General features: G+C 43.5%; 1 protein-coding gene across 1 annotated transcript in view; it reads left to right on the forward strand.

The window, feature by feature from the left end:
* The window catches only part of LOC124553637 (E3 ubiquitin-protein ligase MIB2), a 219,376-nt gene that overhangs the window by 110,162 nt on the left and 86,932 nt on the right, over positions 1 to 22,282 (forward strand). Inside the window, exons 8-10 of the mRNA XM_047127508.1 lie at positions 4,038 to 4,212; positions 8,593 to 8,723; positions 15,238 to 15,386. Coding sequence (XP_046983464.1) covers positions 4,038 to 4,212; positions 8,593 to 8,723; positions 15,238 to 15,386 — 455 coding nt within the window. The remainder of the gene's footprint in view (positions 1 to 4,037; positions 4,213 to 8,592; positions 8,724 to 15,237; positions 15,387 to 22,282) is intronic.

The raw sequence follows: 22,282 nt of genomic DNA on the forward strand, positions 1-22,282 counted from the left end.
AGAAGCTGAAGACAGTGAACAGTGGAATCAGAAATTCTCCGTACAAAGACATGGACCTGCCACTAGGCAGAATACTACATAATAAATTGTACCATATATTTTAATGAAAATAAGATTTAAAAAAAAAATTACTGATGGCATGAAAATGCATATATTCACAATAAATTAAAATGTGATACAGAACTTCAAAACATCAAATAGAAAATAAAATTCTTTTTTTCGTAGAGATCGGACACTGTTATTCTTGTATGTGTTTTTTTCATTTAACAATAAGGCTATACAGGGTAGTTATACTTCATCTTTCACTACTTGAGTGAGTGTAGATGGAAAACTATTTGCTGTGTGGGTACCCAACTTTACAGAAATGATGTTCAGACTTTGCATTGCAGCAGTTGCATTGTTAATATCACGACTTGCCTTTAGGTGCCAGTACTGGGTACGGCACCGAAGTGTCGAAACACGAGCGGCCGTGTGCATTGCAATTGCAGACATTCAGCACGGTTCTGGACAAGGTGAGCAACGCTGTATTATAAAAATGTTTTGTCCAAACAATGGCACCGGTGCTGCTGGTCCTTGTTAAGTGTTGATGCATTAAAGGATACAGAGAGGTCCTCTTTCCGCACCATGGTTGAAGAACGTGATTGGAAAGTTGAAAATAACTGGCGATTTGGCATCTGTTCCCAGGAGAGACCGACAGTGAATTGCGCCACAAATTGTTCGAGAAGTTACCGTTGCTATGGCTGAGACTGCTGTATGTGATGCGTGATCTTCAAGCAGTGCACGGGCTGTGTCGTGATAGCTGAACGTTCCGTGGTCCACCATTTGAAAAGCAAACAGTTGTGAAATGGTAGCCGTACAAACTTCCAGGCTGTCACGGATGCGGGTGGCCGTCACATTGAGCAAAGTTTGTAATCTGGGGTGTAAATGTGGTACACAGTTAACAAATGTTACTCTGTCATGTAGAAATTAATCTTCTTCTTCTTTTTTTTTTCCCCCAATAATTTATCCATTATCTCTCTTCTTCATGCCCTTACAAATGTTGTCACAAAATTTCAACATCCTACAATCGTTCATTTTTTATGGGATCCCTCTTGTGTAGCAGAGCTTAATAAGTACTCTGCACTGTCTCAAATATCCAGTCATATCACAAAATACAGAGGAATAGTGTCCTATGATTACAGCATAGTCACAACTGTAATCTGTTGACATGATCAAAAACTTTGGTGTAAGAGCTTGTGATGATTTAGAATGGAATTTTAACAGAGGCTAAGCTGTGGGTAAAATAGTTGTTGGTCCTCAGTTCGTTGGTAGATTGTTGGGAAAATGCAATCAACCAGCAAAGGAGACACAATTCACTTATTTGTCCAGTCTTAGAATATTGCTCAAGTATGTGGTAATAATATAAAATACGATTAACAAGAAGAGAATAGAAGCTTTCAAAATGTGGTGCTAGAGAAGAATGCTGAAGTTTAGATGGGTAGATCACATAAATAATGAGGAGGTATTGAATAGAATTGGAGAGAAGAGGAGTTTGTGGCACAACTTGACTAGAAGAAGGGATCAGTTGGTAGGGCATGTTCTGAGGCATCAAGGGATCACCAATTTAGTATTGGAGGGCAGCATAGAGGGTAAAAGTCGTAGAGGGAGACCAAGAGATGAATACACCAAGCAGATTCAGAAGGATGTAGGTTGCAGTAGGTACTGGGAGATGAAGAAGCTTGCACAGGATAGAGTAGCATGGAGAGCTGCATCAAAACAGTCTCAGGACTGAAGACAACAACAACAACAACAGGATTAACAAGGGATATTGAACTTATCAAAAGAAAGTGGTACAAATGGCTACAGGTTTGTTTTACTTATAACAGAACGTCATGGACACTGAAAAATGTGACCTGGAAACACTTGAGGGTGTATCCCAAATATCCTCAAGATCCTCTTTACAAAGTATAGAGAATAAGTAGAAAGTGATTTTCAAATACAGCATTAGTAGTGCGCTATTTGACACAGTCCCATCAATGGAATATCTGACGTGCATTGCTGCAAAGCAGTACGAAATGGAATGAGCAGGTACGATCGTAGTAGGGATGGCGAATGGCTGACTTGGTTTACTGGGAGAATCTTAGGGTAGTGTGGTTCATCTATAAAGAAGACAGCGTGTAGACCACTAGTGCGACCCAATCTCGAGTACTGCTAGAGTGTTTGGGATCCACACCAGATCAGATTAAAGGAAGGCAGTGAAGCAGTTCAGAGACGGGCTGCTAGATGTTTTACCAGAAGATTCGATCAACATGCAGCTATTACAGAGATGCTTTGGTAACTCGAATTGGAATCCCCTAAAGTAAAAGGACATTCTTTTTGAGGAACACTGTTGAGAAAATGTAGAGAAACCGATATTTTAAGCTGACTGCAGAAAGGTTCCAGTGCTGCGAACGTATTTTTCACGTAAGGACCACGAAGACAAGATAAGAGAAATTAGGACTAATACAGAGGCATATAGACAGTCGTTTTTCCCCCCGTTCTACCATATTTACTCGAATCTAAGCCGCACTTTTTTCTGGTTTTTGTAATCCAAAAAACCGTCTGCGGCTTAGAATCGAGTGCAAAGTAAGCGGAAGTTCTAAAAAATGTTGATAGGTGCCGCCACAACTAACTTCTGCCGTCGAATATATGTAGCGCTATACAGGCATGTTGAAAGAAAAGGTTGAAGAATGTAAACATTATGCCATGTATTCTTTCGTGTTTGCTGCTATCTCATTTAAATCCTGTATCCGTAATAAACTACGAAACCAGAGTGAGACAACAGCAAATGCGGAAGAATATAAATATCATGTCATGTTTATATTCGTATTATTCTTATGCTGAATAGTGATACAGTCAGAAATGAAGCACGGCAACTGACTAGATTTTTAAATCTAGGATGACTAATTTCTGTGCAGAATGTAATGTACTAAAGAGGCGTCTGTAAAGATTTTCAAACTGAGAAAAATTTTCGCTAAACTCTCGTTAAGAACATCTTCTATCATACGCAGTCTATTATTTTGTTCTTGTTGATCATTATCAAAGAAAGCAGCAGTGTAAGTAACAACAAATAGCAGTCTCTTGCCATTGTTTTGCTTAGGAGACAATTCCTCTCTTTTTTTACTGTAAGCCGCGGTAGCGCGCACAAAGGCAAGCCGTGACGCGAGCGGCGACAGGTCGTAAACACTCATTATCAGAATGTGAAGACACAATGAATGACACAGTACAATAATGCATTTTCAGCTTAGAGTGACTTAAACACCTATAACAAAGGGAACGGCACTTATCAGATAAAAGCAAAATAAGCAATTGATTCAAACCAGACGAAGCACATTAAAAAGCAAGGGTACCCGTATAAATGTGGACAGAGCGCCTGACACATAGCAATGGCTACTTAGTAAAGCTTAACTGTTAAGCTTACGACTCGAACCAAATTACTATAGCTGTAACTTCACCCATTTGACCTAAATTGTGTCTCATGTTACAATGGACCGACTTTGTTCAATTTGGAGGTGCGGTCTAAGACTTTTCTCTCCCCTCGAATTTCGAGTCTCAAATTTCAGGTTCGGCTTAGATTTGGGAAAATTTTTTTTCCTCGATTTCGAGTCTCATTTTTCAGGTGCGGCTTAGATTTGAGTGGGCTTAGATTCGAGTAAATATGGTATTTGCGAGTGGAACAGGAAAGGAAATGACTTGTAGTGGTGCGAGGTACCCTCTGCCATGTACCGTATGGTGGCTTGTGGAGTAAGTGTGTAGATGTACAAGATTGTAGAGATAATCTTTAGATTCTTAAATTTTGCTCCTACAGGGACAGTGGCATTTATAGAATCTGCCTGCAATTCGTACACAGTTGAAACAGGAAGAAGTCCTAACGTGCGGTACTGTGCTGAGCCCCTTTGTGATACACTTCACAGTTGTTTGCAGAGTATGTTTGTTGATGTGGAATTTAGTGGCCAGTAGCTGTTTCAGACGTTACATATGCAGCATTATGCAATTACGTAAACGTCTGCTGTCATCAGGCACTGGGGAAGCTGGGGCAGGTGACGCGCGTGTACGGAGACGGGGACCTGCGAGTCTGCGTCGACAGCGAGACGTGGACTCTGAACCCGCAGTCCGTCACGCTGGTGACTGCCGTCGACAGCGAGCTCAGCAACACGATGGGAGGCCGGAGTGCCGACAGGCAGGACCACGCCAGTGAGTACTCTGCGCGTATCTAGCACTCGCGAGTACCGAGAGATCGTGTGCAAATATCGAGTGAGGTCAGTGAGCCGATGTGGGGTGCCTCGGGAGGTAAAGTTTGTACGGGACCTGCATTGTGGATCGATTTGTTTACTCACTAACTGATTTCTTGTTGTGAATTATGACACAGTTGTAGAGCTTAACTTTATGCAGTGTAAATGTGAAATCAAACTAAAATGTGACACAGAAACATTGCACTTTTTTTTACCTGTAGCGCTGTGGAAATGTGCTGAAGACTGTCACTTTACTAGCTGTCATCTACTCATTAAAAAGCTGTAACAGTACTGTCGACACAGATGTCGGACGATGTACTCTTCTTGTCTGGAGGAGGATGTGACTTCAACAAAAGAGCCACCATCCACAGGGAACATTGGGGTACGAGGAAGTCTATCAGTGGAATAGTCAGTCATATTCACCGTATTCTAATAAATGCTCACCATACCACCTCAGTTATAGGCGTACTATCTTAGCACCCACAATTTCGCTCGCATAGACTGTGTAGCCTGCAGAGATATTTTTTGTTTTGTTTTTATTTAATCAAATTTTGTTGTTCAGGAAGTGCAATGCCTTCTGAGCTTTTCATGCTAATTAAGGCCGTATAAGTGTGGTCTTTTCCAAATCTATTTCTGATCAAAAAGCAATTCTGGTAGCTGAAGTCCAAAGTTTTTGTTAGTCGTGCCCTTTGCATTCTTGTGGAGATATTTCGATAGTAACTTCCATCGCCTAACAAATATTTCTGTATATCAAACCGAGAAGGGAAATACCAGTTTTAATAAATTTAACTTTAATATTTTTTTAATGTAACCCTCACAACACCCCCACAACGACCCCATTAAGTTTTATTTACATTCCCTCCACAAACATTCCTTCGCCCTAGCCAGATTACGCTCCCATATTCTATTTCCTCAGGCTTGTCTGACATTTTGCATTACCCCCAAAGGCCTCACACTTGAAGTTCCATCTCTGGCTGCAACCCTTCCTTCCATCAGTCCCTATACCAGTTCCGAACTGAACAATCCATTGCCCTCACCCACCTAATCCTTCACCTACACATCAACTCAGCCAATGAACACACCCGTCAACTCCTATCTTTAATAAAAGTCCTTAATCTTTCCTCTCCCACATCCACACCGGCTGTTCAGAGCATCCTCCTACAGGCCAACTGTAAATTAGAACAGCATACCACTCTCCACCTCAAAAAACTATCCAATCTCCTGGTTTCCCACCTCCGGAAAGGCAACTCACTCACCCTTCACAACCTTTCCAGCAAACCTCAACCTCCTCTCATTGCACACAAACCCAGTCTCTCCCATCTACTCAATCTCCCACTTCCAGCTCCACTCCCTCCAAAACCTCACAATTCCGATCAACACAATCTGGGACCACAACACCCCAATTCAGTAGTTAACCTTTCCTCCAAACCTCTCCCCCAATCCGAAACCTCTGTCCTATCCAAAGGCCTCACCTTCAGCCCCACTCCCAGATTCAACCAAACAGCCCTCGTCAAAGATTTACTGTCCTACACTCGTACTCTCTGCTGGAAATATCACTTTGCCACGAAGAAAAATGATCCTAATCCTACTCCTAATGATCCAACTCCCCAAGACACCATCCAAATTGAACCCTGCCTGGAACAGTTCCGTCCTCCGTCACAGCGGGACCCACCACCTCTTCCTCAAAATCACCCTCTCCAAACCTTCCAGGAATTTCTGACTTCCAGCCTTGCATCTCAGTCCTTCTCAAAAAACCTTAATCCTACACCCAACATCACCACTGCTGAAGCCCAGGCTATCCGTGATCTGAAGGCTGACAGATCCATCGTCATTCTTCCGGTGGACAAGGGTTCCATGACAGTGGTACTTGATCGTCGGGAGTATGTGGCTGAGGGACTGCGTCAGCTTTCAGACAACACCACATACAAAGTTTGCCAAGGTAACCCCATTCCCGATGTCCAGGCGGAGCTTCAAGGAATCCTCAGAACCTTAGGCCCCCTACAAAACCTTTCACCTGACTCCATCAACCTCCTGACCCCACCGACACCCCGCACCTCTACCTTCTTCCTAAAATCCACAAACCCAATCATCCCGGCCGCCCCATTGTAGCTGGTTACCAAGCCCCCACAGAACGTATCTCTGCCTACGTAGATCAACACCTTCAACCCATTACATGCAGTCTCCCATCCTTCATCAAAGACACCAACCACTTCCTCGAACGCCTGGAATTCTTACCCAATCTGTTACCCCCGGAAACCATCCTTGTAACCATTGATGCCACTTCCTTATACACAAATATTCCGCACGTCCAGGGCCTCGCTGCGATGGAGCATTTCCTTTCACGCCGATCACCTGCCACCCTACCTAAAACCTCTTTCCTCATTACCTTAGCCAGCTTCATCCTGACCCACAACTTCTTCACTTTTGAAGGCCAGACATACCAACAATTAAAGGGAACAGCCATGGGTACCAGGATGGCCCCCTCGTACGCCAACCTATTCATGGGTCACTTAGAGGAAGCCTTCTTGGTTACCCAGGTCTACCAACCCAAAGTTTGGTACAGATTTATTGATGACATCTTCATGATCTGGACTCACAGTGAAGAAGAACTCCAGAATTTCCTCTCCAACGTCAACTCCTTTGCTTCCATCAGATTCACCTGGTCCTACTCCAAATCCCATGCCACTTTCCTTGACGTTGACCTCCACCTGTCCAATGGCCAACTTCACACGTCCGTCCACATCAAACCCACCAACAAGCAACAGTACCTCCATTATGACAGCTGCCACCCATTCTACATCAAACGGTCCCTTCCCTACAGCCTAGGTCTTCGTGGCAAACGAATCTGCTCCAGTCCGGAATCCCTGAACCATTACACTGACAACCTGACAACAGCTTTCGCATCCCGCAACTACCCTCCCGACCTGGTACAGAAGCAAATAACCAGAGCCACTTCCTCATCCCCTCAAGCCCAGAACCTCCCACAGAAGAACCACAAAAGTGCCCCACTTGTGACAGGATACTTTCCGGGACTGGACCAGACTCTGAATGTGGCTCTCCAGCAGGGATACGACTTCCTCAAATCCTGCCCTGAAATGAGATCCATCCTTCAAAAAATCCTCCCTACTCTACCAAGAGTGTCTTTTCGCCGTCCACCTAACCTTCCTAACCTCTCGGTTCATTCCTAGGAAATCCCCAAACCACCTTCCCTACTCTCTGGCTCCTACCCTTGTAACCGCCCCCGCTGTAAAACCTGTCCCGTGCACCCTCCCACCACCACCTACTCCAGTCCTGTAACCCGGAAGGTGTACACGGTCAAAGGCAGAGCCACTGTGAAAGCACCCACGTGATTTACCAACTGACCTGCCCACACTGTGAAGCTTTCTATGTGGGAATGACCAGCAACAAACTGTCCATTCGCACGAACGGACACAGGCAGGCAGTGTTTGTCGGTAATGAGGATCACCCTGTGGCTAAACATGCCTCGGTGCACGGCCAGCACATCTCGGCGCAGTGTTACACCGACTGGGTTATCTGGATACTTCCCACTAACTCCGGATGTGGGAACTTGCCCTTCAGTATATCCTTTCTTCCCGTTACCCACCAGGCCTCAACCTCCGCTAATTTCAAGTTCCCGCCCCCGTACATCACTTGTCACTCAACAACATCTTTGCCTCTGTACTTCCGCCTCAACTGACATCTCTGCCCAAACTCTTTGCCTTTACAAATGTCTGCTTGTGTGTGTGTATGTGCAGATGGATATGTGTGTGTGTATGTGTGTGCGAGTGTATACCCGTCCTTTTTTCCCCCTAAGGTAAGTCTTCCCGCTCCCGGGATTGGAATGACCCCTTACCCTCTCCCTTAAAACCCACATCCTTTTGTCTTTCCCTCTCCTTCCCTCTTTCCTGATGAAGCAGCCGTGGGTTGCGAAAGCTTGAATTTTGTGTGTGTGTTTATGTTTGTTTGCGTGTCTATCAACGTGCCAACGCTTTCGTTTGGTAAGTTACATCATCTTTGTTTTCAGATATATTTTTCCCATGTGGAATGTTTCCCTCTATTATATATAATCATTGGTATTTGATTTCAAACTCAAAATTAAAACATTCTTGAAAGTTTTAGAAGTTGTGTGTCCAGTATCTCCCCACTAACAATCTCAATAATGGGCAAAAATAGTAGAGACCCTCAATTCCCGGAACGGACGAACTGTCGAAGTACGTAATAAAATTTGTGTCAAACCGTCAGTGTGTGCGAGTGCTAGAAGAGAAGGTCACGTAGAAGTATCCACAGTTGTGAGCAAAGTGTGTGAGCAGGCGGAGTGAGACGCGTACGGTGTGTGCGGCAGGCCCGCTGGCGGCGCTGCTGCAGGACCTGGTGGTGGAGCAGGCGGCCGGCAGCATCGACCGGCTGGTGAGGGAGGCCGCCCAGGGCCACGCCGACACCGTCCGAGACTTCATCACCAGCTTCCCCGACAAGGTGAGCGTCCTGGTTGCTTACGTCTCCCGCGGTGTGGAACTCCTCCAGAGGTTAACTTTACATATAAGCTGATTACTGGGTTTTGGTTGTTGTTTCTGTGGTCTTCAGTCCTGAGACTGGTTTGATGCAGCTCTTCATGCTACTCTATCCTGTGCAAGCTTCATCATCTCCCAGTACCTACTGCAACATCCATCCTTCTAAATCTGCTTAGTGCATTCATCTCTTGGTCTCCCTCTACGATTTTTACCCTCCACGCTGCCCTCCAATACTAAATTGGTGATCCCTTGATGCCTCAGAATGTGTCCTACCAACCGATCCCTTCTTCTAGTCAAGTTGTGCCACAAACTCCTCTTCTCCCCAATTCTATTCAATACCTCCTCATTAGTTATGTGATCTACCCATCTAATCTTCAGCATTCTTCTGTATCACCACATTTCGAAAGTTTCTATTCTCTTCTTGTCTAAGCTGTTTATCGTCCACGTTTCACTTCCATACACGGCTACACTATGTACAAATACTTTCAGAAATGACTTCCTGACAAATCTATACTCGATGTTAACAAATTTCTCTTCTTCAGAAACGCTTTCTTTGCCATTGCCAGTCTACATTTTATATCCTCTCTACTTCGACCATCATCAGTTATTTTGCTCCCCAAATAGCAAAACTCGTTTACTACTTGAAGTGTCTCATTTCCCAATCTAATTCCCTCAGCATCACCCGACTTAATTCAACTACATTCCATTATCCTCATTTTGCTTTTGTTGATGTTCATCTTATATCCTCCTTTCAAGACATCCATTCCGTTCAACTGCTCTTCCAAGTCCTTTGCTGTCTCTGACAGAATTACAATGTCATCAGCGAACCTCAAAGTTTTTTTTTCTTCTCCATGGATTTTAATACCTCCTCCGATTTTTCTTTTGTTTCCTTCACTGCTTGCTCAACATACAGACTGAATAACATCTGGGAGAGGCTACAACCTTGTCTCACTCCCTTCGCAACCACTGCTTCCCTTTCGTGCCCCTCGACTCTTATAACTGCCATCTTCTTTCTGTACAAATTGTAAACAGCCTTTCACTCCCTGTATTTTACCCCTGCCACTTTCAGAATTTGAGAGAGAGTATTCCAGTCAACATTGTCAAATGCTTTGCCTAAGTTTACAAATGCTAGACACATACGTTTGCCTTTCCTTAATCTTTCTTCTAAGATAAGTCGTAAAGTCAGTATTGCCACACGTGTTCCAATATTTCTACGGAATCCAAACTGATCTTCCCCGAGGTCGACTTCTGCTAGTTTTTCCATTCGTCTGTAAAGAATTCGCGTTAGTATTTTGCAGCTGTGGCTTATTAAACTGATAGTTCAGTAATTTTCACATCTGTCAACACCTGCTTTCTTTGGGATTGGAATTATTATATTCTTCTTGAAGTCCGAGGGTATTTCGCCTGTCTCATACATCTTGCTAACCAGATGGTAGAGTTTTGTCAGGACTGGCTCTCCCAAGGCCGTCAGTAGTTCTAATGGAATGTTGTCTACTCCAGGGGTCTTGTTTCGACTCAGGTCTTTCAGTGCTCTGTCAAACTCTTCACACAGTATCATATCTCCCATTTCATCTTCATCTACATCCTCTTCCATTTCCATAATATTGTCCTCAAGTACATTGCCCTTGTATAGACCCTCTTTATACTCCTTCCACCTTTCTGCTTTCCCTTCTTTGCTTAGAACTAGGTTTCCATCTAAACTCTTGATATTCATACAAGTGGTTCTCTTTTCTGCAAAGGTCTCTTTAATTTTCCTGGAGGCAATATCAATGGGTTTTGGTATACTACCCCATTTACAAACTTTCAGCATCGATAGGTCTGTAATGTCCTCAGGACTGGTGTAACAAACTGTTCCAAAGGTCTTTGGCTGTGACACTAATATCAGTCATTTCCATGGGTATTGTCATGGCTATTAAAAAAGGATAAGCACATATTTTCGAAACTACCTGTATAGGGGTTAGGAAGCTGAGTGAGATTAGGAGAAATTATTTTATACTTTTTAGTCCATTTTAAAAATGTGTTTACATTAATTTTTTATTTAAATAATTTTTTATTACGTAGCTGTGTGGCCTGATGCCCTTTCTGACACCAAAGTCGCCAGGGTAGCAAAGAGGTGTAAGTCGTGTGGACCTATTGTCTGTAAATTGTGCGTATCTTCGTGCTTTAACTTCTTGTTATTGCATTCTCTGAGGTAGAATTTGAGGACCAGCCCAGTTGCCTATACAAGTTTGGGAAACAATCAGATAACCACACTCAGGCTGCCTGGTGTACGAGCCACTGTCATTAATCCGACGCACGGATTCGATATGAGTCTGGCTCGCCTTCCCGTTGCCCAAGTTGGCATGCTGCACGTGATGCTATGCGAGTGGGTCGGATGTTATGTGGGTCTTCATTTTTTAGAAAATGAATGTCTCTGACCTAAACCCCGTACTCATTTAAAGAGACTGAACTCCGTAACTTCCTTACCTCAAGGGCAAACATTATCCTCAAAAATTCATTGCAGTATTCTGCTGCATTGGCTGACAGTGTAACACAGTGAGTTATGCCTGTTATTATGTAATACATTCTACAAGAGCCGATGACATTACACATTTTGTCTGTTACCTAAATTGCTTTCCTTTGACTGCAGCCACTTCATTCACTCATCATCAACAAGCTATCCAAGGCCACATTATTGCTTTTGCAGAAGAAACGGGTTTTGTGGCACACAGCACGATACCAAATAAAACAATATTGTGATGCTGGCGACTCCAGTAGGCTTGTGGGAACTGGACATTGGCATGTAACAGCACCATTGCGGTATAGTGAATTATAAACACATCACAACTTAATCCTTTTTAAATGTGGTATGCTTGAAACAAACCACTCCATTTACCCTATCAGTTGACTGGGTTCGTTGCGGGCTTCTGGATGCTAGACTACATAGCGAATGTGTTGACTGTACCAGTTAGCGTTTGCAGAGGAAACTCTCTCGCGATACTAGCAGAATGTGACATTTTCTGACAAATCAATATTTTCCACATTGAATGACGTGTCCTGTACAGATGTAGAGGCCACTTGGTGTTAGCATATAGGCCGAAAGTTGTCTTTTTCGACCCCAAATATATACAGGGTGAGTCACCTAATGTTACCGCTGGATATATTCCGTAAACCACATCAAATACTGACGAACCGATTCCACAGACCGAGCGTGAGGAGAGGGGCTAGTGTAATTGGTTAATACAAACCATAAAAAAAATACACAGAAGTATGTTTTTTAACACAGACCTACGTTTTTTTTAAATGGAACCCCGTTAGTTTTGTTAGCACATCTGAACATATAAACAAATACGTAATCAGTGCTGTTTGTTGCATTGTAAAATGTTAATTACATCCAGAGATATTGTAACCTAAAGTTGACGCTTGAGTACCACTCCTCTGCTGTTCGATCGTGTGTATCGGAGAGCACTGCAACATACATCGCGTTTCTACAGAATGATCCGCCAACGTTGCTCGAAAATGTCCCACTGGAAACGCGTCGACGTATGTGGTATCAGCATGATGGTGCACCTGCACATTCCGCAATTAACACTAGGCTGACCCTTGACAGGATGTTCGACGGGCGTTTCATGGGACGTGGAGGACGCATAAATTGGCCAGCCCGTTCTCCTGATCTTACTCCTCTGGACTTCTTTCTGTGGTGTACGTTAAAGGGGAATGTGTACCGTAATGTGCCTACAACCGCAGAGGATATGGAACAATGTATTGTGGCAGCCTGCGGCGACATTACACCAGATGTACTGCGGCATGTACGACATTCATTACGCCAGAGATTGCAATTGTGTGCAGCAAATGATGGCCACCACATTGAACATCTATTGGCCTGACATGTCGGGACACACTCTATTCCACTCCGTAATTGAAAACGGAAACCACGTGTCTACGTGTACCTCACCCCTCGTGGTAATGTACATGTGCGTCAGTGAAAAAGACCAATAAAAAGGTGTTAGCATGTGGACGCAATGTGCTGTTCCAGTCTCTTCTGTACCTAAGGTCCATCACCGTTCCCTTTGGATCCCTACGTAATTCGGTGCTCTCCGATACACACGATCAAACAGTGGAGGAGTGGTACTCAAGCGTCAACTTTAGGTTACAATATCTCTGGATGTAATTAACGTTTTACAATGCAACAAACTAACGGGGTTCCATTTAAAAAACGTAGGTTTGTGATAAAAAACATACTTCTGTGCATTTTTTTAATGGTTTGTATTAACCAATTACACTAGCCCCTCTCCTCATGTTTGGTCTGTGGAATCGGTTCGTCAGTATTTGATGTGGTTTACGAAATATATCCAGCAGTAACGTTAGGTGAGTCACCCTGTATATGAGTCATCTCTCTGGCCATGTGGCTGTTGCAATTTGCGGTTGGATTATTTCACTTCCACTTGGGATGCATTACAGGATAGGTGAGTGGCTTGGTGCTGCCCAGTACGTGGTCTGTTCAAAAAATTACAGAAAATTTGTAATTTCATGCAAATGGTTGTTGGAGTGAAATACGGTTGGCATCCCTGCACATGCCTGTGTTTGATGTGTAACAAAGAGAAGTTTCATTGTTGTATGTCAGTTAGTCATTGTTCAGTGTTGTATCGAGTAGAACAGTGTCACACATTTTGCAATTTTTGAGATGGCAGAATTAGAGGAGCAACGTGCCCACATTAAATTCTGTGCTAACTTTCCTCTTGCTTGCTGTAGCAAGGTGTGCACCTCTTTGCATGAAGCAAATTGACAGCTACAAATTACATTCCTCAGGGCTCCAAAATCATTGAAATTGCGCGGGGAGAGGCTGGGACTGAAGGGAAGATGTGTAAGGGATTCCCAGCGAAACTAGTGTCCGCCCCCGGTAGTCGAGTGGTCGGCACGACGGACTGTCGTACCGACAGGCCTGGGTTCGATTGCCGGCTGGGTCGGAGATTTTCTCTGCTCAGGACTGGGCGTTGTGTTGTCCTAATCATCATCATCATCTCATCCCCATCGACACACCTCAAAAGACTTGCACCAGGTGACAAGCCTACCTGACGGGAGGCTCTAGCCACACGGCATTAAATTAAGCAAAACTTGAGCAGTGTTGTTGAAACAACTTTGGTAGCATGTGGGTGGTCATTATTCAGCTACAGAATGATGCTAGCCATAAACATTCTTAGGTGTTCGGACTTGATAGCGTGCTCCATTTTTGCGTGGTATCTACGTACTGCTGCATTAATTGTGACACGTTGTGAAATGTCAATGAGCAGTAGACCCTTGCAGTCAGAGGTGGAGGTCATTATGACTTTCTTAGACTTGGTGTGCTTGTTGTTTGCTGCAGTAGCTTCACTGGGAAGCCCTTGCGCATCCTCCATCCAGTCCTGATCTCTCCCCATGTGAATTCCACGTTTTTGGAGCTCTTTTTGTTGGCCATCAATTTGCTGCGCACGGGGAGGTGCACAGCTGCTTACAACTGTGTTTCTGTAGGCAACCACAAACATTTTCCCCCCAAGGGGCAATGTCTGTCTTGTCTCACACTGTGATGAATGTATTAAAGATATGGCAATTGTTATTGAAATAATAAACAGTTTACTTGCTTTTTTCCATCTGTCTTGTTTTCATTTGACTGCACCTTATACATTATTAAACGAATTTGTTGCATTTTTCCTCACTGTATTAATGATCTTCTTTGCTGATCATACCCAGTCAGTGTGAGTGCCAGAATATAATACAGTTCATGAGCTTGCTTTATACAAAACTACTATTTCTTGTTAAGAAACTGACTTCAAAGATAATACATCGAAGATAGCAATCGTGACATCAATAAAGGAAGTTCATTCTTTTTCACATTCTTTCTGTTATTGAGTAAATGTTTCAGTAATCAGTAATAACGATTCCAAATTTAATTTTAACATAGAAATTTTCCAAAGAAATTAGTTATTATGCAAGGCAAAAGTATGCCGAATGTTCTCGAACCAGTGTTACTAGAGTTCAGCTACAATTTATATATGTATTTCTCATTGATACACATCTGTGCTTGCCGGCCGGAGTGGCCGAGCGGTTCTAGGTGCTTCAGTCCGGAACTGCACGACCGCTACGGTTGCAGGTTCGAATCCTGCCTCGGGCACGGATGTGTGTGATGTCCTTAGGTTAGTTAGGTTTAAGTAGTTCTTAGTTCTAGGGGACTAATGATTTCAGATGTTAAGTCCCATACTGCTGAGAGCCATTTGAACCACATCTCTACTTAGTCTGTATGCCATTTAAGTTATAAATGTAGATGTAAAAAGAAATTATATGTGAAGCTCTATTGGATTGTGTTGTAAATTAAACAAATACATTGTTTTTTCTTTGTAGTGTATAGGTTTGTACTGTCAAACAGTTTCATTACACAGTCCACCACAGTCAAATGAGTTACACAGAGCAATATTGTGTGTAGACTGCTGGGTGTGCAGAGTTTTAACGGCAATAACGTGTCTCAGGTGGACGGCAAGAGCGGCGGCAAAACTTGCCTGCAGGTCGCGTGTCACCAGGGCCACACGGAGCTGGTGACGATGCTACTGGACGCGGGGGCGTCACTCGTGCTGCCGGACGACGAGGGTGACACCGCGCTCCACTACGCGGCATTTGGGTCAGTGCTGCTGCTGTCGATGAAGGAAATACTTTGATGTCAGGTGGAAGCAGTAATTCTACGGAACAGGGACAGTGTTGTAACCTATGTCCCGTGTTATTCTATCTGTACGTGTAGTAAGCTGTAACGAAATCCCAGGAGAAATTCAGAAGGGGGAGTAAAGTGCAGGAATGAGTAAAAGCTTGCTGATGACATTACAATTCTGTCAGATGGTAAAGGATTTCGAAGTTCGATTGAATGAAATTGGCACGTTGTGGACAGAGGTTGTAAGGCGAATATCAATAATGAATGAGATAAATGAATGAGGGTTCTGTAATGTTCTCGAATTAAATCGGGTGATACTGATATTATTATGAGTAGAAAATAAGACACCAAAAGTAGTCGCTCAGTTTTGCTGTCAGGTGACACAATAACTGATGACGGACGAAATGGAGATGATGTACTCTCGGGTGACTGGAGCCACGGGCTACCTCCTGATACCCTGTCAGGCCACCGTTTGCCCGGTGTAGTGCAGCAACTGGATGTGGTGCCGATTGGACGAGTTGTCGGATGTACCCTGCAGAATATTGAGCCGTACTGCCTCCGTAGCCATCCGTAATTGCAAAAGTGTTGCCGGTGCAGCATTGTGGACAATCTGACCTCTCGATTGTGTCCTGGGATTGTGTCGATGGGATTCGCGTCAGGTGATCTGGGTAGCCAAATCGTTCACTCAAATTGCCCACAACATTCTGCAAACCAGTCACGAACAATTGTGGCCCGATGACGTGGTGCATTGTCATCCTTAATCCATTACTGTTTGGGAATATGAAGTCTGTGAATGGCTGCAAACGGTCTCCAAGTACCCGAATATAACTATGACACAGTCCGTTCCATCTAAACACAGCCCGTGCTATTATGGAGCCACCCCAGCTTGCCCAGCATCTGCCGGCCGGAGTGGCCGAGCGGTTCTAGGCGCTACAGTCTGGAACCGCGCGACCGCTACGGTCGCAGGTTCGAATCCTGCCTCGGGCATGGATGTGTGTGATGTACTTAGCTTAGTTAGGTTTAAGTAGTTCTAAGTTCTAGGGGACTGATGACCTCTGAAGTTAAGTCCCATAGTGCTCAGAGCCATTTGAACCATTTGCACAGCATCTTGTTGACAACCTGGGTCCATGACTTTCTTTGTCCGTTATATTGTGAAGTCCGTTCTGTTGTTGTATTGCAGGGCACCAAGTATACCGTTTGTGTATATATACTTGTATGTTGTTGTTGTCGTCTCTTGTTTCCCTCGTCGATATCAGAGAAATGTTTATGTTTATGTTTGTGTTTACCTATTTGTTGTTGACAACACACAACTACACGGCCACAGTATCACCTGATTCCGGAATAGCTAGCTAAATATAGTATAAAGATAGTGGGTTTCGAAGCAGCATTATTTAAGTGTTATATTATTCTTCACTTAACCTTTGAGACTTTAAGAACCAGCTACTCTTAATCAGGCCCAAAACTTGACTTGTAACGAGAGCACTTGTGATCAGTCAGTCACAATATTAATAATAGTTAAGGCTCTACACCACTATAAGAAAATATCACTGTTCATGAAATAACAAAAAATACAAAAAAACTTCTTTATATTTTTCCTTTTATTTAATCAAATGCTTTCAAATGTTTATTTCAGGCCCACAAATCGTCCACACCTCGATGTAGAGCGTAAATGTGTGCATGAAAAATAGTACATAGTTTCTGCTGATAACCACGTATGAGCTTAGGCTACTTTGATCAACAGGATTTATATTGGATTTTGAAAATGACCTTCCTATCCAGATTTATGTCATCCACAATGGCTCATCAAATACAGTTACTTCTGTAATATATCTGGGAGTATGCGTACGGAACGATTTGAAGTGGAATGATCATATAAAATTAATTGTTGGTAAGGCGGGTACCAGGTTGAGATTCATTGGGAGAGTGCTTAGAAAATGTAGTCCATCAACAAAGGAGGTGGCTTACAAAACACTCGTTCGACCTATACTTGAGTATTGCTCATCAGTGTGGGATCCGTACCAGGTCGGGTTGACGGAGGAGATAGAGAAGATCCAAAGAAGAGCGGCGCGTTTCGTCACCGGGTTATTTGGTAACCGTGATAGCGTTGCGGAGATGTTTAATAAACTCAAGTGGCAGACTCTGCAAGAGAGGCGCTCTGCATCGCGGTGTAGCTTGCTCGCCAGGTTTCGAGAGGGTGCGTTTCTGGATGAGGTATCGAATATATTGCTTCCCCCTACTTATACCTCCCGAGGAGATCACGAATGTAAAATTAGAGAGATTAGAGCGCGCACGGAGGCTTTCAGACAGTCGTTCTTCCCGCGAACCATACGCGACTGGAACAGGAAAGGGAGGTAATGACAGTGGCACGTAAAGTGCCCTCCGCCACACACCGTTGGGTGGCTTGCGGAGTATCAGTGTAGATGTAGATGTAGATTCTACCCTTTTGCAATAATTAAGAATTCGCGTAAATTGTATTTTCCCGAGTTTAAAGCAGCAAACCATTGGCGGCGTGAAAGCAGTCTTGATACCGCGACACACTCGCGCCGCTTACTAGCCTGTCAAGAAATTGACCTGCATACATCTACAACCAATTTCAAGGTCATAATTCGCCCTTCACAATTGTGTGCAATTGAACTTCATCCAGTCAATTATTTCGGGAATTGTAATCACTGATCCTGACACTGACCGTCCGTAAACGCACAATTAACACACTCCCCCCCCCCCCCCCCCCCCCCCCCCTCCCCTTCCTTCTAAGAGTAAACAAATGACATCACATAATCTACATAGTTATTAAAATATTATTCAAAATGATCTCTAACATTTATCGTCATCATATTTTAACGGTAATCAGAAAAAAATATGATTTATTATCGGAAAGTAACACACAACAGATCGCAAATCGCACGTAACTAAATGACAGCTTTTCATAACGTCGTGACTCAATCGTGCAAAACTATATAAAGAAATCCCCCAAATCTCAATATCTCCATACCAACTGACAGATACAAATAAGATATTCAAGACCTCGTAGATTAATCCCGACCTGTAATGTTATACGGCCCTGTTATGTTTTACTGTCCTGCACTTCAACCCTATTATCAGCTCTTACCAACCAAAATCAGGGCTCATCTGAGCAGACCACTGTTTTCCAGTTGTTTGGGGTCACATGCCCAGGAGAGGCGGTGCAGGCCATGTCGTGGTGTTAGCAAAGGCACTCTTGTGAGTCTGCTGCAACAGCCCATTAACACTGTATTTCACCCCCACTGTCATGACGGAGATGTTCGTTGTACATCTAACATTAATTTCTGTAGTGATTTCATGCAGTGTTGTCAGTCTGTTAGCACTGACAACTGTATGCAAATGCTGCTGCTCTTGGTCATTAAGTGAAGGCCATCCACCACTGCATTGTCCATGGTGAGAGGTAATGCATGAAATTTACTGTTCTTAGCACACTCTGGACACTGTCAATATTTGAATATTGGATTCCCTAATGATTTCGAAATGGAATGTCCCCTGTGTCTGGCTCCAACTACCATTCTGTGTTCAAAGTATATTAATTGCCATTGTGTGGCTCTAATCACATTGGATATTATCATCATCATCATCATCATCATCATCGCCATCATCAGCCAATTCAGTCATTAAATGATGTGGCCTCTTTGAGTCATGGATTCAGGTAGGCTTTCAGCAGTCTTCTCCAAGTGGGACGGTCTTGGTCAGTTCTCTGCCAGGTGTTACCATCGACCTTCTCGATGTCTTTGTCCCATCTGTCTGGTGATCTTCCTCTAGGCCTCCGGTGCTCTCTTGGACTCCACTCCAGTACTAGCTTCGTCCATCTGTTGTCTTTTCTTCTTGCGACGTGACTAGCCCACTGCCATTTCGAGGAACCTACTGTCTCTAAGACAGGGGCGGGCAGGAATCCTGCACGTGTGCGATGCACTTGCACGTGTGCAGTTAACAGGTGTTCTGCGTGCACACAGGGGCAAGCTGGCCATCTGCTTCTCTCCACACCCCACCATACCGTCTCTCCGCTTCTTCCTCTGCAATGCGTTTTGTTTCCTGGCCTGCATTATTGAATGAAGGAATAAGGTTAGTAGGATTGCTTGAAAAAAATGGTTCAAATGGCTCTGAGCACTATGGGACTTAACATCTGAGGTCACCAGTCCCCTAGAACTTAGAACTACTTAAACCTAACTAACCGAAGGACATCACACACATCCGTGCCCGAGGCAGGATTCGAACCTGCGATCGTAGCAGTCACACGGTTCCGGACTGCACTGCCTAGAACCGCACGGCCACTGAGGCCGGCTGCTTGAAAGAAATTGTGGTTTGAAAGAGTACCTATTACCTATGATACATTTTATTTAAGTATCACAGGTGAAGTTTACAATACGTTTAATGTCTGGAACAAAATTTCTACATACAGACAAAGGCAAACAGTTACGTAAATTTTCATTACTGATGTTTGCTCTTAACCGAGACTTATTAATTTTCATAGCAAAAAAAATCTCTCACAAACGTATGTCAACCCAAACATTGACATTATCTTCGCGGCTGCACGATGGAGACGAGGAAACTCTTGCTGTGGAAAGACGTGATAAATATCTATTAAACGTCTTGCCAAAAGGAACTTGTCTCTCAGACAAGAATTATGCTGTAGAATCTACAGTGCAGATCTATTAATTCCATTTGCAAACTGGGATGAATATCATCTACAGAAACAGCAAATTGTCTCGAGAACTATTCAAAACCTTGGGATAAGTATGATATATCTCCAAATCGCTTGAGAAATTCCTCTTTTATTGCACTAAGTACGGGAACATATTGAAAATTATTATTATGGCGTCCAATATTAAACTTCCGCTGACCAGCGAGAATACTATCACATATTATACATTTCGAATTTTCACGTTTTTGCACAAAGAAAAAATGATTCTCCCATTCCTTTTAAAAGATAGCAAATCTCCACTTCTCCGTTTCCTTGATTCACTCTGCATTTTCCGGTTCTTGAAATACAATGTTCACTACGTAGTGGTCGCTTCGCATCAATGTCCGCAGCTTAGCCTGGTGCTACATTGCCGCAACCTGCCGGCTGTCGTCACTGTCCCATATGACAATTGCACGCGAGCAGCACACGGGCAGCGCCGTGTGCTCACGAGCCGCGTGCAACGTTTGCCCGCCCCTGCTCTAAGATGTCATTAACCTTCGTCACAGACCGGATGTCATCTGCCCTTTTCCTATCCTTTCTTGTATAGCCCAGCATTGATCTCTCCATGGCTCTCTGTGCTGTCCTAAGTTTCCCTTTTGTAAATGAGTTCAGTGTCCATGTCTCGCAGCCATACGTCATCACAGGAAGAATGCATTGATCAAATACTGCTTTCTTCAGATTTACTGCCAATGATGTGAATACTGTTGAATTCTTCCCAAATGCTTGCCAGCCAAGCCTTGTAGTGTTTCCTTTCCTCGGGGTTCTGCCGTGAAAATACAAAATAGAAAATCTGATTGGGTTTTGAATTTTGATGGAATAAGTTACGGATAAGGCGGACTTCGTATTACTGATTGTGATAGTGCTGTAATTTGACCGTGCATGGCAGACCGGGCCGGCAACACTACAAAAAGCGACTGTACAGAAATAGCATCAGAAATTAGTTGAAATTTACCTTCTAATTTTGTTAGAAACGTAGTATCTATTATAATATAATCTACGTGGCTGTTTTCTTAATTTTCTTGTAGTATGACGTGTTTTCATTGTTCTCCGTCTGTTGAAAATTTCTTTAAGTTGTCACTGTCAGGATTAATTTGTAATTTTGGTGATAACAATTCCGAATCACTATTGAAATAACTTCGTTTCGTAATATAGTTTGAATTTCCACTTAAAAGCATATTTAATACAGTGCCGAAAAATACACGTCTTTCGTATGAAGACGAGAGAGGGAGAGTAATCAATGAGTTGTTAAAAACAATTGGCAGAGGCGCGGTAGTCAAAGTACCGTAACAGCTCGATGTGTCGATAGATTTCTGGCCTTATGTCTCCCTTCATATTTATAATCTGGCTGAGGTAGACATATTCACTGACCTCTTCTAATAGACTGTCCTCGACTTTCACATCTCGAGTTGGGACCCATTTGTTGGACATTACTTTTGTTTTGGAAAGGTTTACGTTCAAGCCAACCAGCTGACATTCCGACGCAAGATCTGTAACTGAGTTTTGGAGCTCTGCGAAGTCTTTGGCCAGTAAGGCAATATCGTCAGAAAATCTCAAGTTGGTAAACCTTCCTCCATTAATTCTAATTCCAATTCCCTTACCTTCCTAGCTCAACTTTGACATAGCCATTTCCAATGCAGCAAAGAACAGTTTTGGGGAGATGGGATCGCCCTGCTTAACACCCCTCACGATGCGGAATTCTCGAGTTGATTCGCCGATGTTAACATAAGCTGGAGAATAATCGGATATCATCCCACACAAATTGCCTGAGTACAAATGACAGTGGTGCCAATGCAGTACCCTTTTATACTTCGTGTATCCGATACTATGACTATCTGTATATTTGCATATCATTATCCCATGACTTTAATGACATCACTGACACTTTCCTTTCATGTCTCTCTTCATTCCGGGGGAAAAAGGGGGGGGGGGGGGGGGCACACAGGGCAAGGTTCGGTGAGTATGGGAGGGTGTGGAACAAGGGTCATACCATTTTTGGTCAAGAATTGTCATACAGAGAGGGCTGTTTGAGCAGGGGAATTCTCATGCTGGAAAATCCAGTCACCTGACTGCCACAAATCAGGTTGCTTCTGCCACACAAGTGTATGTAATCTTTTCAAAACTTCAGAGTAGAAAACCTGGTTAACTAACTGAACCTGTGGAACAA

Source organism: Schistocerca americana, chromosome 11 (assembly GCF_021461395.2).
Source record: "Schistocerca americana isolate TAMUIC-IGC-003095 chromosome 11, iqSchAmer2.1, whole genome shotgun sequence".
Classification (NCBI taxonomy): domain Eukaryota; kingdom Metazoa; phylum Arthropoda; class Insecta; order Orthoptera; family Acrididae; genus Schistocerca; species Schistocerca americana.